General features: G+C 46.8%; 6 protein-coding genes across 6 annotated transcripts; 2 read left to right on the top strand and 4 right to left on the bottom strand.

The window, feature by feature from the left end:
• Positions 1–4,453: 4,453 nt before the first annotated feature.
• LY89DRAFT_584909 (urea transporter) lies at positions 4,454–7,111 on the bottom strand (the record flags this gene model as incomplete). Its single annotated transcript, XM_018209297.1, has 7 exons — positions 4,454–4,660; positions 4,713–5,773; positions 5,853–5,983; positions 6,196–6,258; positions 6,299–6,506; positions 6,554–6,705; positions 6,891–7,111. 7 exons carry the CDS (start codon positions 7,109–7,111, stop codon positions 4,454–4,456), a joined length of 2,043 nt encoding a protein of 680 aa, XP_018071206.1.
• A 653-nt stretch (positions 7,112–7,764) lies between these two features.
• On the top strand, positions 7,765–8,688 carry LY89DRAFT_616459 (isochorismatase hydrolase). The gene is made up of 3 exons (XM_018210766.1): positions 7,765–7,829; positions 7,881–8,336; positions 8,383–8,688. Exons 1-3 carry the CDS (start codon positions 7,805–7,807, stop codon positions 8,541–8,543), a joined length of 642 nt encoding a protein of 213 aa, XP_018071205.1. The 5' UTR covers positions 7,765–7,804; the 3' UTR covers positions 8,544–8,688.
• On the bottom strand, positions 8,501–10,635 carry LY89DRAFT_66420 (uncharacterized protein). Its single transcript, XM_018212752.1, has 4 exons — positions 9,973–10,635; positions 9,635–9,919; positions 8,791–9,583; positions 8,501–8,733 (listed from the first exon to the last, which is right to left on the bottom strand). The coding sequence occupies exons 1-4, from the start codon at positions 10,377–10,379 to the stop codon at positions 8,617–8,619; spliced, it is 1,602 nt and encodes a 533-aa protein (XP_018071204.1). The 5' UTR covers positions 10,380–10,635; the 3' UTR covers positions 8,501–8,616.
• Positions 10,636–11,249: 614 nt separating this feature from the next.
• Positions 11,250–12,424, top strand: LY89DRAFT_616455 (Arv1-like family protein). The gene is made up of 3 exons (XM_018210765.1): positions 11,250–11,507; positions 11,554–11,607; positions 11,656–12,424. The coding sequence occupies exons 1-3, from the start codon at positions 11,319–11,321 to the stop codon at positions 12,277–12,279; spliced, it is 867 nt and encodes a 288-aa protein (XP_018071203.1). The 5' UTR covers positions 11,250–11,318; the 3' UTR covers positions 12,280–12,424.
• On the bottom strand, positions 12,345–13,129 carry LY89DRAFT_684880 (uncharacterized protein). The gene is made up of 4 exons (XM_018214979.1): positions 13,066–13,129; positions 12,895–12,978; positions 12,749–12,801; positions 12,345–12,673 (listed from the first exon to the last, which is right to left on the bottom strand). The coding sequence occupies exons 1-4, from the start codon at positions 13,074–13,076 to the stop codon at positions 12,579–12,581; spliced, it is 243 nt and encodes an 80-aa protein (XP_018071202.1). The 5' UTR covers positions 13,077–13,129; the 3' UTR covers positions 12,345–12,578.
• Positions 13,130–13,239: 110 nt separating this feature from the next.
• On the bottom strand, positions 13,240–14,531 carry LY89DRAFT_684879 (uncharacterized protein). Its single transcript, XM_018214978.1, has 2 exons — positions 14,219–14,531; positions 13,240–14,166 (listed from the first exon to the last, which is right to left on the bottom strand). The coding sequence occupies exons 1-2, from the start codon at positions 14,261–14,263 to the stop codon at positions 13,297–13,299; spliced, it is 915 nt and encodes a 304-aa protein (XP_018071201.1). The 5' UTR covers positions 14,264–14,531; the 3' UTR covers positions 13,240–13,296.
• Between the last annotated feature and the right edge of the window lie 29 nt (positions 14,532–14,560).

Genomic DNA, 14,560 nt, shown 5'->3' with positions numbered 1-14,560 from the left:
TCTGTTTAATTACGCCAGAAGCGTTCCACCTCAACCTTCGCCAGCCAGATACTAAGCTCTTTACCACTAGCTTGTACGAGCTAGATCGGTTGATTGAGGATAAGCGTTATTAAGAAGCACGGCCAGGGCTAGAGATTATGGAATTGGAGCCGTTAGTGCCGGCCACGTACTAGCAATTCGCCCGAGCCTTCTCTAGAGAGGACTCCAACACACTGCCTCCGCCTCGGTCGTACGACCACAAGATCGCTCTTGAGAAGGATGAATCTGAGCTTTAGTTCACACTTCTGTACAAGATGGGTGCCGCAGAGCTAGCAGTCACTAAGTAATACTTAATAGACAACTTGTCTAAAGGCTTTATTGAACCTAGTCAAGCCCCCTTTGCTGCACCTGTCCTCTTTGTTAAGAAAGCCAATAGTGGTCTACGCTTTTGCATCGATTTTCGGAAGCTAAATGCTATAACTCGCAAAGACCGGTATCCATTGCCTTTAATCGACGAGACCCTGGCTCGAATCGCTTCTGCTAAGATCTACACGAAGCTAGATATACGCCAAGCTTTCCACCGGATCCGAATGCACCCTAATTCGGAGGAATTAACTACTTTTCGTACTCGCTATGGAGCCTATAAGTGCAAAGTCTTGCCTTTCGGACTTACTAATGGACCTGCCACGTACTAGCGATATATGAATGATATATTGTTTGAGTATTTGGACGATTTTTGTACTGCGTACCTCGATGATATCCTTATTTACTCAGACAACCCCCTCGAGTACGAAGAGCACGTGAAAAAAGTACTACAACGACTTCAAGATGCCGGCTTACAAGCTAATCTCAAGAAGTGCGAATTTAATGTGACTCGTACAAAGTATCTAGGTTTCATTATTAGTACAGAAGGCATTTCTGTAGACCCAGAGAAGACGAAAGTTATTGAGGAATAGAAGCGCCCTAGTACGGTTAAAGGCGTACAGTCATTCTTAGGCTTCTGCAACTTCTACCGCCGATTTATTAGGGAATATGGAAGGATTGTAGCTCCCTTGACTCAGCTTACGAAAGCGAACGTCCCCTTCCACTTTAATAGCGATTGTGAAGCTGCATTCGAAAAGCTTAAGCTACGGCTTATCACGGCACCGATTCTACAACACTACGACCCCGCTCTCGAGTGTATGATAGAAACAGACGCCTTAGATAGTGTAGTTGTAGGAATCCTCAACCAGAAGCACGGCGAACAATAGTTACCCGTTGCTTATTTCTCTAAGACTATGGCCCTTGCTGAGCTAAATTATGAGATCCATGACAAGGAAATGCTGGCTATTGTGAAGAGTGTAAAGGAATGGAGAGCTGAGCTAGCCTCCACCCCTGCACTTATCAAGGTTTACACCGATCACAAAGCCCTGGAGTACTTTATGTCATCCAAGAAGCTAACAGCCAGACAGGCCCGCTGGGCAGAGCTGTTAGCAGACTTCCATTTCATCATTCTGTACCGCTCTGGCAAAGACAACTTAAAAGCTGATGCTTTAACACGCCGAAGCGACGAAACAGACTCGCAAGATGCAGTCAAAGAGGCTTCTCGTACTTAAACATTCCTCACAGCTGATAGGCTAGATCCTCAGATTTATAGTGAGTTACGCACATCCTTAGTGGAACTGGCTCCTGTGGATAGAGCTGCTGTAGAGCACTCCTTCGATTTGGTCGACCGCATTTTACAGGCCAATCGAGAGACAGAATCGTTAGCTGCCCTTAGGCTGCAGGCCGAGCGTTCGGATGATGAGGACTTCTCGTTACATAAGGGACTGCTCTTGTACCAGGATAGGTTGGTTGTACCCGACCAGGACTATCTGCGAGTGCACTTAATCCGAGAAGCTCATAATCAGATGTTAACGGCCCACCCTGGAAGGGACAAGACGTACTAGATCCTCCGTCAAAGGTACTACTGGCCTCACATGCTTCGAGATGTAGCCTAGTACGTACGCAACTGCCACGCTTGTGCTAGAGCCTCTCCACCACGTGACAAGACTCCTGGTCTCCTGCAACCTCTGCCGATCCCAGAACGTCCTTGGCAACAGCTCTCGATGGACTTTTGCTCCTTTCCCCCTGACAAGCACGGTTACGATAGCGTCTGTGTAATCATCGACCGCCTTACTAAGCAAGCTGTCTCTATACCTTGCTACAAGACAATTAATGTAGAACAGCTAGCTCGCCTATTCCTCACGAATATCTTCCGGTACTACGGACGTCCCTTGGAGATCGTTAGTGACCGTGGCCCTCAATTCATCTCTGAGTTCTGGCAAGAGCTCTGTCGCATTATAGGCACTAAGATCACGCTTTCGACCGGCTATCACCCACAGACAGACGGCTAAACAGAAAACTATAATCAAGTCCTCTAAGCTAGACTAAAGCCGTTTGTTTCGTACTACCAAGACGACTGGTCGGACATGCTACCGATAATGGACTACGCTTAGCTGTGCCTCCCGCAAGCAAGCATAGGGATGTCACCCTACGAAGTGCTGTACGGCACTGCTCCCGTACTTCATTTCGACTAGAATACTCGTCCCGACAGCGATAATACTCCTAGCGCCAAGCTAAATAGAGAGAAAGCTCTAGTATTGGCCAGGAGGATGGACGAGGCTATTGCCATAGCCAGAAAGAACATGGAACAAGCTCAAAGCCGCATGAAGCGCTCGCAAGACGCTAGACGAAGAGTAGTTGACTAGAAAGTAGGTGACAGAGCCTACGTTACGATTACCCAGTATAATACTCAGCGCCCTAGCCGCAAGCTCGATAATGTACGCGCTGGTCCCTTCTTGATTCTTGAAAAGAAGGGCCACTCGTACAAGCTCGATTTGCCAGCTTCTATAAAGGTTTACCCCGTGTTTTTAGCCGATAAGTTGAGAAAGGACCCTGCGGATCCACTACTTGGGCAAGAGGAAGAGCCTCTGCCAGAGGTAAATATAACTGGTGATATCGAATGGGAAGTAGACGAGATCTTAGCCTCCAGACTAAGACGAAAGCAGCTGCAGTACCGAGTGAAGTGGCTGAACATGGACGAAGACCTAGAATGGTACCCGGCGTCCGACTTCAAATACGCTCCTAACAAGCTAATAGCGTATCACATGACCAATCCAAGCAAGCCTAGTCCCCTAGAGGCCCTTCTAGCTTGGAAGAAACAATTTGACGATGGAATTGACAATTATGATCACTTGGACAATGATAATTGGATGGATACAACGACGAGGACGTCGTTCTTCGGAAGGGGGGGATAATGTCACGGTTCTGGAGTCACGTGCCAGCTAAGGAATACTCACGTGACCGCTCGCCTGTATATATACCCTGCCTTTCGGCGCTTCCTTCCTTTCTTTCCTCTTTACCTTTAGATCCTAAGAGATAGCCTAATCGATTCCTCGTCTATGTACTTGAGTCCAACCGTGCTGTCACACCCGTGACAATTATTATATATATAAATTTTTAAAATCGTAAAATTGTGACAGCATAGTTGGACTCAAGTACGTAGACGAGGAATCGATTAGGCTATCTCTTAGAATCTAAAGGTAAAGAGGAAAGAAAGGAAGGAAGCGCCGGAAGGCAGGGCATATATATAGGCGAGCGGTCACGTGAGTATTTCGTATCGGGCACGTGACTCCATAACCGTGACAGAACGTAATTAATTATTTATAAAATATTTTTATAATTAAATTTTTTAATAATTAATTTAAATTTATCGGAAGTATAGGCTAGGCGCCACCCTATTGGCTAAGACCGGGCCGGAAGATCAGACAGGATTAGCGGGACTAGCCGTTTCGTATGGAAGCACGTGATATAAGCAGATTTATGCAGTAGCTAGTATATAACTCGTACGACGTAGTACGAGTTAAAGGGTAGACGCAATACCACGATTAGTACAGCACCTGCTGCTTGTTGCGGCCGCGTCTCACAGCACATGCAAATATCACGTGATTTACAGCTGAATACTGTGCTTCCAACAAAAAGTTTTGGATTTGGACGCGTTTTAGAGAAATGAGGCCGGAAAGATTAAGGCTCGGAACTTTGTCGTCGGGGAAGCTGTTAAAAGAGCCTCTATCGTTGAGTCGTTGTCGGCGCGCTGGAGGGGAGTTGTCCTCACTTTAACTATCTTGTTCCTTATCCTGGACGTCTTCCCTAGCAGCCCCACGGGTAGGTTGACGAGTACGAGATTGAGCAGTAGTAGCTCGGGCGGCAACCTTATTATAGCGCATAGTTTTGGCGCGTTTTTTATTACTAATTTTTTGCGTAGCTAAGCGTAGAGCCATAATAATAGCAATGAACGAAAAAACAAAAAGTAACGTTTTTCCGTGGATGAGGAATTGATGAAGAGATGAAGTCTTGGAAATACTTTTTTGTGGGCTGTATTTACGCTATAGCCGAAGTATTGCCTAGACTGATACTCTCGCTTATCCTCATACCCCACATAAAAACCTTACATTTATTCGGCATAGTGGACCTTTGACCGAGTAACGTCGCGATACATGGCACCTGCTATGTACCACATATCCTTGCGTGACTCCCAGACTGGCATAAATACGCAGATGACGAATGAAGCCCATATCCAAAGGAACGCTATCACGATGAACCCAGTAAAGAAATGCTCCGAGAAGTCATAGCCTATTCCGTAGAGTGAAAAGGGTATGACCTGGTTCGAAGCCAGCCGGAGTAGGGCGATATGTCCGAGGAAGTAGACTTACGATCATAAATATGAGGGTGCCAATAATAAGAGACAGCCACGCCATCCGTTTCTGGGACTTAACCTCGTCCAGAGTTAATGCCTCTTCAGGAACGTATTCTTCTCCTTCGATGGGTTTTAGATCTTGGGCTGCGACGTTCTCTTCGACAACTCTGCCTATCTTGTGGTCCGGCGATGCCTCCGAATCAACTGGCAGATCCGTTTTCTCGGCACGAGCTCCGCCAGTGGACTCAAGCTCTGGCGTTGCTTCGATGATGGCGAGCTTCTTCTTGTTGGGCACAAGGAATGTGAAGAGGATGACCCTGACACCTCCCATACCCAAAGACACACAGTCTCCCGTTAAAGAGCTCCAAACGTTGGAAGTTGTAGTAATGTTGATGACACCTGACCTCAACTGAGTAGCAACCATCCATGAGGTCAATCCGCAGACCAAGCCAATGATCGGAGACACAATGACAGCAAAAGTCGATGTCCTATCCCATAACAGAACACAAGCCATAGGGATAGTACCACCTCCAAGCAAACAACCAAGGATCTTGATCAGCCAATTCAGGGAGATGCCCACGGAATGGAAGATGCAAGAAATGGCTGCTAGGAAAGCACCATAAATGGCGAGCCCGAACACAGAAACCCAAAACATCGATCGTGTTGTCGCTTTCGGATTGATGTATGCCTTGTAGATATCGAAAGTGATGAGCGAAGAGGCAGCAATGCTCTCAGCAGAGGTACTCGAAGTAGTCGCCATGAAGACCAACACCACCATGAGTCCAGCTCCGACTTTGTTCATAAGCGCTATTGCAGCAGCAAGTCCGACAAGTCCAGCAGAGACTTGTGCAGCACTCAATTTGATAGGTAAGACAGAAGTGCCTGTGAGCGCTGCCGCAACGAGACCAAGTGTTGAGGACATTGCGAATGGAATAGCATACCATGCAAAAGAACCAAGAACATAGCCTTTCACAGCCGTGGCAGGTTGGGAAGCGATCGCTCGTTGCCAGTATGCTTGATCGGTCCAGACTGCGGAGAAGCCACTCAAGAATATAGTAGCCGCAGTGACAAGGCCATCTCTTGAGTCAACAGTCATATATGAGCCCGTTTGAGAAAGTCAATTTCCATCCTCTGGAAAGTCTTGACGCCGTTACACTTATACACTGACTAAGAGTGGCCGACTTACCATTATAAGAGTCTGCCGGCGATGAGACTTCCTTATCTTTGAGCAATTTCCAGAGCTCGGCAGGAGATCCTATGTTGGGATTGATTGAGTATGTCTGAAACCTACTCGCGAATCAGTATGTATTCCACAGATCTATCGTGGAGCCGCAGAGCCTTCTCGAAACAGTGCTCCGAGAAGACTTGGTTCTAATATTGTCCTTCAAAGCAAGAGTGGCTCTCCAATCCATGCAATAAGAGTTGATGGTCCTTTGAGGGAATAGAAGTCATACCACGTGACTTTGGCCAAGTTGAACTGGATTTGTGATTTGACTTACATGAAAGCAAAAATGCAGACGTAGAGAAATATAGTGTGTAAGTAGTCACAGATGCATGGTGAACTATTAGCAAACTGGTTGCCCGGATGGGATCAATACATACAACGTTGCTCTGAGTCCGCCAACAACGATGTACGCTGTGACGATGGCTGGTAATATCCAATATGCGGCCCATATGTTCATACCGGTCAGAGAATAAAACACTGCGGATCCTCCAGCCATTAAAGCACTGCTGTTGATGAGATTGGTAACCAGACCAAAGAAGGTAAACACGCAATGAGCGATGGCTCCATGCTTCTGTAGCACAATTTCTGGGCTGTTGTGAGATCAAGCTTCAGTCTGGACTAATTTGGCTTACCAGGGAATGTATGAGCATTGTTACTTTTCTCTTTGATCTTGAAAGCTGCTACGGCAAAGAACAAAGTCTGAAACGTCCCTACAGCTCCATACCACAACTCACCTCCAACGCCATACGAGTAGGACAACGTGCAGCTCGTGAGCAGCGTTGATCTGCGACGAATCAGCATAGAAACACTAAAATGGAAACCAAAAACTCTGGGAGCTAGGAACTATCTCAAGAGCTTTCATGTTAATGCATTTCGGTTGTAATATGCCCCGGCTCTGCCCTGCTCCCAGCTCCCTCCCAGAGCTCTCATATAAGAGAACAGTAGTTTGGTAAAGAAGTTTGTGCATACGCATGAGTCCAACTCGATAAAATCCCTGCCGCAATCATGCCTGGCTTGACAGATCGTGATGCCGCATTAAATTCCTCTGCCGACTTGAAAGTGTTGTGTTTCCCATATCGATTTTGTATCAAACTGAGTACTATCATGATCAAAGTGAATCCGATGCCGAGACCGATGACTATGCCATATCCCTCTCCTGGAGAGAGGAGTTCGAGATTGGCGACTGCCATGACTGAAAGGCTGAGTTGAAAACCGTACTTTTTAACCAAATAATTTCTGTACTCGGCCCCAGACATTCGGGGCATTGCCCACTTATACCTTTGGCGAAGCATGGCTTTTCTGACTTCACCAGATTCAAGACCGATAGTATGCACATTTCCTATCTCCGGGCCACTTAGCACTATCTGTGAGATATGGTTTCAGTGGAGCACGAAGAAAAGTGTACATGCTCTCCTGAAAATGGGGGTGAGTCGAAGTTAAGTTTGGCAGTGATCGACGACGCACGTAGTGCTCTCTTCGGGTACTTTGCCGAGCTCTCTGAATGTTCCCAGGAACCCAGGATCAATGAGGTTCCGAAAAAGTATAAACCAATGATATGGTTAAGCGCCAAGAAGTGTGAACTATCGAGTCACCAAAAGACGATACACTAACAAAGTTCATCGGCTAGGATGCCGACGGAAATATTTAAGCGAGCAGGTCAAAGATGCATCAATACGTTTCAACAAATCATAGATTTCAGGAAACATGCGGAGCGCCGAGCAACCCAGTGCCGTGACTATGGGTGATATCCTTATCAAGTGCAAGGGTGGGATAGCTCCCCGACGGCCTAGCGTCGAGACTGACGTATGTGAACATAATGCGAGTCAAAACTGCAGAAGAAAAGGGACTTGGGAGCTAACAGACAATTCGCACCACAGAGCAAAATGTCGGAATTTCAAGATCTTGCAGGTAGAGCTCACGCGGATCGGACCTCGAATGATGCTGACTTGGGATGACCAGATAATTACAAGCGCTGTTATGGCAAGAACAAGCTCAAGTTCGGTTCTAAGCCAGTACTTGTGGTAATCGATTGTGTCAAAGCTTACCATGAGCCGTCCTCTCCATTATACGCCCCCGAACGATTCGACATCGCTTTGAAGTCCATTATTCGCTTGATCGAGAAATGCAGAGCCGTGGGAATTCCAGTCGTGTATTCGTCAGTGATTTTCGAGAGCCCCACTGCAGGTGGAAAGTGGTACACAGAGAAATTACCGAATGTTTTGTGTTGCTATGATGCTGGAAATCCCTTTCGGGAATTTGCGGAAGGAGTGAAGCCCAGGAAAGACGAAGTTGTCGTGCTCAAGCAATACTCAAGTAGTTTTTTCGGGACCAGCCTGAGTAGCTTACTTACCAGTCTGGGATGCGATAGCACGATCTTGTGCGGATATTCGACTAGCGGTTGTGTGAGAGCTACAGGTAGGTGCGATAACAATGACGTGCTTCTGAGGCTGACAGCATCAAGCATTGGATTCCATGCAGTATGGCTTTAGCCCATTTGTTGTGCGAGAGGCGTGTGGTGACCGGCACCAAGCTGTCAATGACAGCAATTTGTTCGATATGGACCAGAAATTTGCCGAAGTAGTGTCCGAGGAAGCGATTATGGCAATGATTGATAGTAAATAAGGAAATAAAAAATCTAGGCTGTAGCTCTAGTTCAGGCATTGGCATATGGTGCTGGAGATAATGGGTTCGTTGCTTATGTGTTGAATTCGTGTTGTTTGATGACGAGCTTTTTGTAGAACTCTTGGTCATAGGAAACGCATTCCAGGTACTCATACCAAAGTCTAAACGTCTCTCCACGTCCATTGTCCGCCTGAGACAAATCAGTTACTGTGAAGGGTCACAATGTACAGTACAGAACTAGATATACCTTCTCCAGAGCCTCCAACACTCGCGCCTCTTCAATTTCCTCTGCTTCCGCCTCGGTTATTGGGCGTTGAATTGCAAGATCATCGTCGTCTTCAACAATATCTGGGTCGTAAGCTAGGAGATCCTTCCTGCCCTTCGGCAGCCAACCAATCGCTACTCGTGGCCAGCCATGGACAAGTGCGTTCAAGGCCATCTGCGATTTCGGTGTATGGCGCGTGGCTCTTCCTAAGTATTTTGCCCAGTACTGGTTGACATGTTTTGGGACTTGTGAGATCTCGCTCCCACCAATCAGATCAAGTTCGCGAGGTTCTCGGTAATATCCAAAATATCGGTAACCTCCTTCTGAGTGTTGTATGAATAGGGGAAATTCTCCTAAAGATTCATCGCCGGAACGAGGAATGCACGATATTTGAGCACCATGCTGTCCAGGATGCCTAGGTAGAAGTGGATCATGGTTGGGGTTGAGGGCTTTGAAGGCGATTACATCCGGGAATAGACGGTTCGTGCGTGATTTTGGCGGGACGGCATAACAGCCTTCTGCGCGAGCATGTCCACCAAGGACCCTCTTCAAGAAGGCAAGTGTGAAAGCTTGATTAGGCTGTCTGGAAATTTGGACATTTGGCAACATCTCCAGCTGCTCAATAAATACAGGCATTCGCATACCTTGGTATAAGGTGATGCTTGTCTTTGTGAGCTCCACTAGTTTCTGATCTTCTTCAAAAAGAGCCTCCAGTCGTTGGCCAGCCAATACCTGAATAACTTCTTGCAGATTATGTCTTTGTTCAGGAGTACCACTTTTAGGACACTGTTAGCTTCAGCCACCAGTCTACGAGATCTAGACTCACGTATTGTAGACAGTCAACTCGTCCGTCCCATCTCTTTCGAAATCTTTCTCGAGGCTGACAACGTTCCTCTTGGTAGAGCTTCTGTCAAGAGGAGCGATTTGGCTATTTGTAGCAGTGGACATGCCACTGTCTGGACTAGGCTTGTTTGCATGTCTCACACCAGGAGATCTGGCCAGAGTGAGCCTGACGTCCTCCGGTTGCTCTTCAGCAATTCGCTTCGATATGCTTCGGGTGTGATCGAACTTGTTGTTCTCGAGTATAGTAAAAGCCTTACTTAGATAATCCCTGGCATTGTTGGCATTAGTATTTGATCATCACTTGAAAGGGGCTATACTAACGTCTCTCTCCTCCTGGCTTTGAGATTGCAGGTCGACACCATATCTTCCACGAAATTGGCACTCTGTTGCGGGTCTGAAAATTCCATGTAAAGTTGTCGTGGGTTCAAATTGCGATCTTGGTGATGGCTGTGGGCTATTACCTTGGGATCGCCAATAGTGTAATCGATGGAGGAGAAGGGTGCCGTTAAAATAGCCTGGACATGTTCACCCCGCTCGTCAAATAAGATGAAGAACTTTTGTTCGCTTTCATGTGTCATCGTCCATGTCTTGTTGGCCGAGTTGTCTAACAACATTTTCGCCTCGCCGAAAATCTGGCGTAACTCGTAGGTGTTTGGGCTTATTTTTGCTCTCTTGTGGGGTGATGGTGGAGAAGACATCGTTAGTTGACTTCGCTTCCGATCCGCCATGATACTCGAGATCGTGGTTTCCAGAAATGTAGGATAGTTCTCCTGAGGTCTATATGTTGTTTGCGATGTTTTCCGGACGCTGGGCTTGTCGGAAAGAAAGGCGCGTTGTAAAGTGAACCGGAGAAGTGGTTGGTGGAAGGATGCTTGGAAGTTTGTAGAACTGAATGCGGAAGGAAGCGGTGGAGCGAAAGCTGTGCGTCTCAAACTGGGGGAAAGACCGTACTGTTTCAGAGTCTGTGGGACAATACAATGATATAAGTCCTAGCTACCTTGCAATGTGGGGAATAAAATAGTTAACAACTATCCAGCTTTCCCTTGTATTCTAAGAAATCTTCTTTCTCCAGAATATTGACTTGGAATGATCCTGAATCTCAAGTTAATATATCTTATATACTAGTCTCGGCGAGATTCTAACTTCAGCTCGAACTCGACTGTCATTTACAAAAAAGAAAGGGAATCCGTGACTCCATGGATGCCGAAGGCATGCTATGCCATCCTGCTATGCCATCCCACAGAGTGCTCTCTCCGCCATTTCGACGGTCTGTCGGAACTAGTTGCTTAAATGTATGTCTTCCACACGTGTACCTATACATACTTATATGCGGCTCTCTAGACGGGAATTGAGGTTGACATAAATCTGGAACGATTTTTCCTGGTAATGTGCCAGAATCTGCATGTGTTACTTCGCTTTACAGCTTCAATAGATACAAGAGTACTTGAGATATGGCTCCTGCTTCGAAGTGTCGTAACATCAAGGCATTTGAAGGACTCTGGAATCATGGAACATTGGTAATAGGTACATCCCGTGCCATGAAGGTGAAAGGCACGGGCCACTCCAACGCGTCTTCCCGTGCCAAAATCCGGAGCCGCAAAGACAGTCCACTCCATAATGTCAGTCTCTTCGAAGCACTCACAAAACACATAACCCCGCGATATCCAATGCCAATCTGCATAGAATGTCGTTATCCTGTCAAGGCCCTCTACACCGAGTACTCCGGTGCCGATGATCGCTCCAGCGGCCATGGAGTACGGCTCACTGTCTGCAAGAACTGCGGGAGGTTCTGCGACAAATACGTAGAGCATGACTTTGTGGTTCTATTTATTGATCTAGTTTTGATCAAGCCACAAGTATGTAGAGCTTAAGAAATCTTGCAGATGTTTCTGACAGTCATAGGTCTACAGACATCTTCTACATAACACTTTGATGCGAGAGCAGGACCAATTCGATGTGAGATTCCGCGCTTCATTATATCTAATACTTCTAACCGTCTACCAGCCCTCCATAATCCGCCTTGGTGTCTTACTCCTCCTCTTCGACGTCTACCTAACTTGGGCACGGATCGAGAAGCAAACATCCAGTACCGCCAACTCCTCTAGCGACGATAACTTCCTCTTATTAGCCCAACAACCAATAGTCTTTCAATACGTCTTCTTCCTTATACTCTGCGCCCTCTCAACACTAGCTTTCCACCTCTCGATACGTTTCCTCACCTCGTCTCCCTTCTCACCACTTGTCCTATTCGGGTTTATACCTCGATATCCACGCCCAAATTCTGTGAGCACGGCGTTGCTAGTGTCATCTTCTACGAAGCTGTTTCCTATCTTGATGGTCATCTGGGAATATGATGTGCCAGCAGCAGCTAGGTCACTCGGTTGGGCAGTTGTTGCAAACAATGTGGAAGCTTTGAAGATCTTATTGGATTGTGGGTATGGGACGGCTGGGATTTTGGCGACTGTTGGTGCTATTAGTAGGTGGATGGTAGGCAGAGGGATTCTTTGGGCGGTGGGCCTGGATGGTGTCGATACTGTCGGAGATTCTGGTGTTGCTGATGATGGCAAGGCGCTTTGGGCTCTGGTAGAGTTGGGAAAGGTATGGGGTGGCAGATTGGGTTTAGGATAGCCAAGCCATTCGAAAGCATTATACCATTGGTCTGCAACTTCTCGAGCAGGGCAAAATTCAAGCCATGATAGCAATGTGCCAAGTTGTTCACAAGTCACTTTCCTTCAAGTGTGAAAATCTCATCTGCCAGGTATTGTATGGTATCCATTATGTTTCAGCAATTGCTCTCCGTCATGCAAGCCTAATCTTCCCATTCGATATCAAATACACGGCATGTGAAGCCTGTTCCGAATCCCCAATCTCTTAACGCCAGAAATATACATCCATGCAGCTCTTTCATCGACTCCAATCTTCCTTTTTCAAGCAGGGCGATAGTTCTCGTATACTGCGTGACTTCTGAGGCCGGAGGCTCGAGGCTCGATGAGGGGATGCCATTGTGCTAAGAAGGTAATGACTATGATAATGTCAGCATCTGCATTGGAAGCTAGAAGTCCCTCTCGCGTCTGCGAGTTAAGGGAAGGGTCCATACCCCACATAAGATAGCAACTTGCGAAAGAGAGGATCAGAGAGCTTCGCCAGATTCTGGAACAAAAGTTAGCGGTTTGCCCCAACATCAGTAATGGTATTTACAGCTACATGAAGGCTGCAGAATTGGAGGAGATAGACAGGACATACGTCTGTGTTTCGCCCTTAGGTGAAAGGAACCATCCCGCTGCACAAGCCAGGGCGACTACAACGAAACCGATGAGAATGCTCCAGCTATCATGACGAATTAGCATCAAAGTCTCCCTAGCAAGTTGGTCGAGGTAGGGTAAAGTGTATGGGATGTCTGGAGATTCTGCATACCCGTTCGCCATTTTGTCAAGAAGTCGTTCAGCTTGTAGTGGTAGCTTGATGATGCAGGTTGACCTGCTAGATATCACAGGCAGTCGAATTGACCGGGACGGGAAGCTTGGGCCTGTCGGGTCACGGGATTCCGAATGGGCTTGCTTTTTCCGCGACACAAAAACCTCCCAAGACATCTTGTTTTCATGATTTCAACTTCATAATTAAGGGTTACTTGTATTGTTCATAAGTCTACTTCTCGAATTTCAGACCAGCTTCTTGTCTCACGGCACCATAAATTCCAGCAATATCTCCTTTCTCACCCTTGTGTTTCTTTACTTGCTCCAAGTGTGCATCTGCTACCTCAACATCTCTGAGTCGAGTCCCAGATGCTTTTGCCAAAGCCATAGCATGTCGGGCATCCTTTCGAGCCAAGTCGACTGCAAATAGTGGCTCCTCGCGGTTGTAGTCGCCTGACATCATTCTGTTTGAATAGGCTGTGTATGGTCCTGGAAACATCGTCTCGATGAGCTGATGTAGGTTCTCGCTACCCAAACCGGACTTCTCTGCCAATGTATGTCCTTCTGATAATGCTTCGACCATGTTGAGAACGAACGTGTTACCAATGATCTTCAAGAGGGTGGCTTGTCCGACCCTTTGGCCACCAAAATCGACGAATGCTCTTCCCATGACTCCTTTGGTGTATGGCTTCACTTTTTCGACACTTTCTTTTGGTCCAGCCAACACGCAGACAAGTTGTCCGTTGTCTGCCATCGCTGGTGCTCCAAAGACTGGACATGCAACGAACTCAGCACCAGCACCAGTGACTTTCTTTGCCAACTCGTCCGAGGTCTCAGGATGTACAGTGGAGCAATCGACGAATAGCTTTCCCTTCGCCTCGACCTTCAACGCTTCATTGATTGTTTCATTGATAGCAGTATCGTCACCAACGCAGGTGAAGATAATGTCCGCTTCGGAGACAACATCTTTGATCGAGGTAGCTACTTTCGACTTTCCGGAAGGAAGTAACTTGTTGAGGTCTTCGGAACGCTTCGTTGTACGGTTGTATATGATTAAGGGCTTATCAAGCTGGCCTTTCTCAACCAGATTCTTGCACATGCCCTAAAGAATCGTAAGCTAGTTTTGCAATTCAAACGTTGAAGCTATAAACTACCCTACCCATGTTGCCAAGACCAATCCATGCTAATTGAGGAGCCATTTTGTCAGTTATGTTGAGAGGAAACAAGTTTTTTAGATCCTACGTTTGGAAAGTGGCAGCTTCAAAGACTCCGGTTTTAGCAATTGCAATAACGTCACCCGAGGAGCTCTAATTTTTGGCCGAAGGAGTAAATGCCGGCAGGGGCTTTAAAGTTGCCGACACTTGAAGCTAGGGAAAATGCGGCTCTTGTCCATACTCTTGAACAATTGTACGCGTGTTGCACTAATGTTCATTAGTTCACTTCAAGCCATAAAGCATGTACTTGAGATTGGCTTGCAGGTTCAAGTAATTGAGCAC

The sequence above is a fragment of the Mollisia scopiformis genome (assembly GCF_001500285.1).
Source record: "Mollisia scopiformis unplaced genomic scaffold LY89scaffold_12, whole genome shotgun sequence".
Taxonomy (NCBI): Eukaryota; Fungi; Ascomycota; class Leotiomycetes; order Helotiales; family Mollisiaceae; genus Mollisia; species Mollisia scopiformis.
Note: the sequence above shows the minus strand (reverse complement) of the source record. Positions and strands in the feature narration are given on the sequence as shown.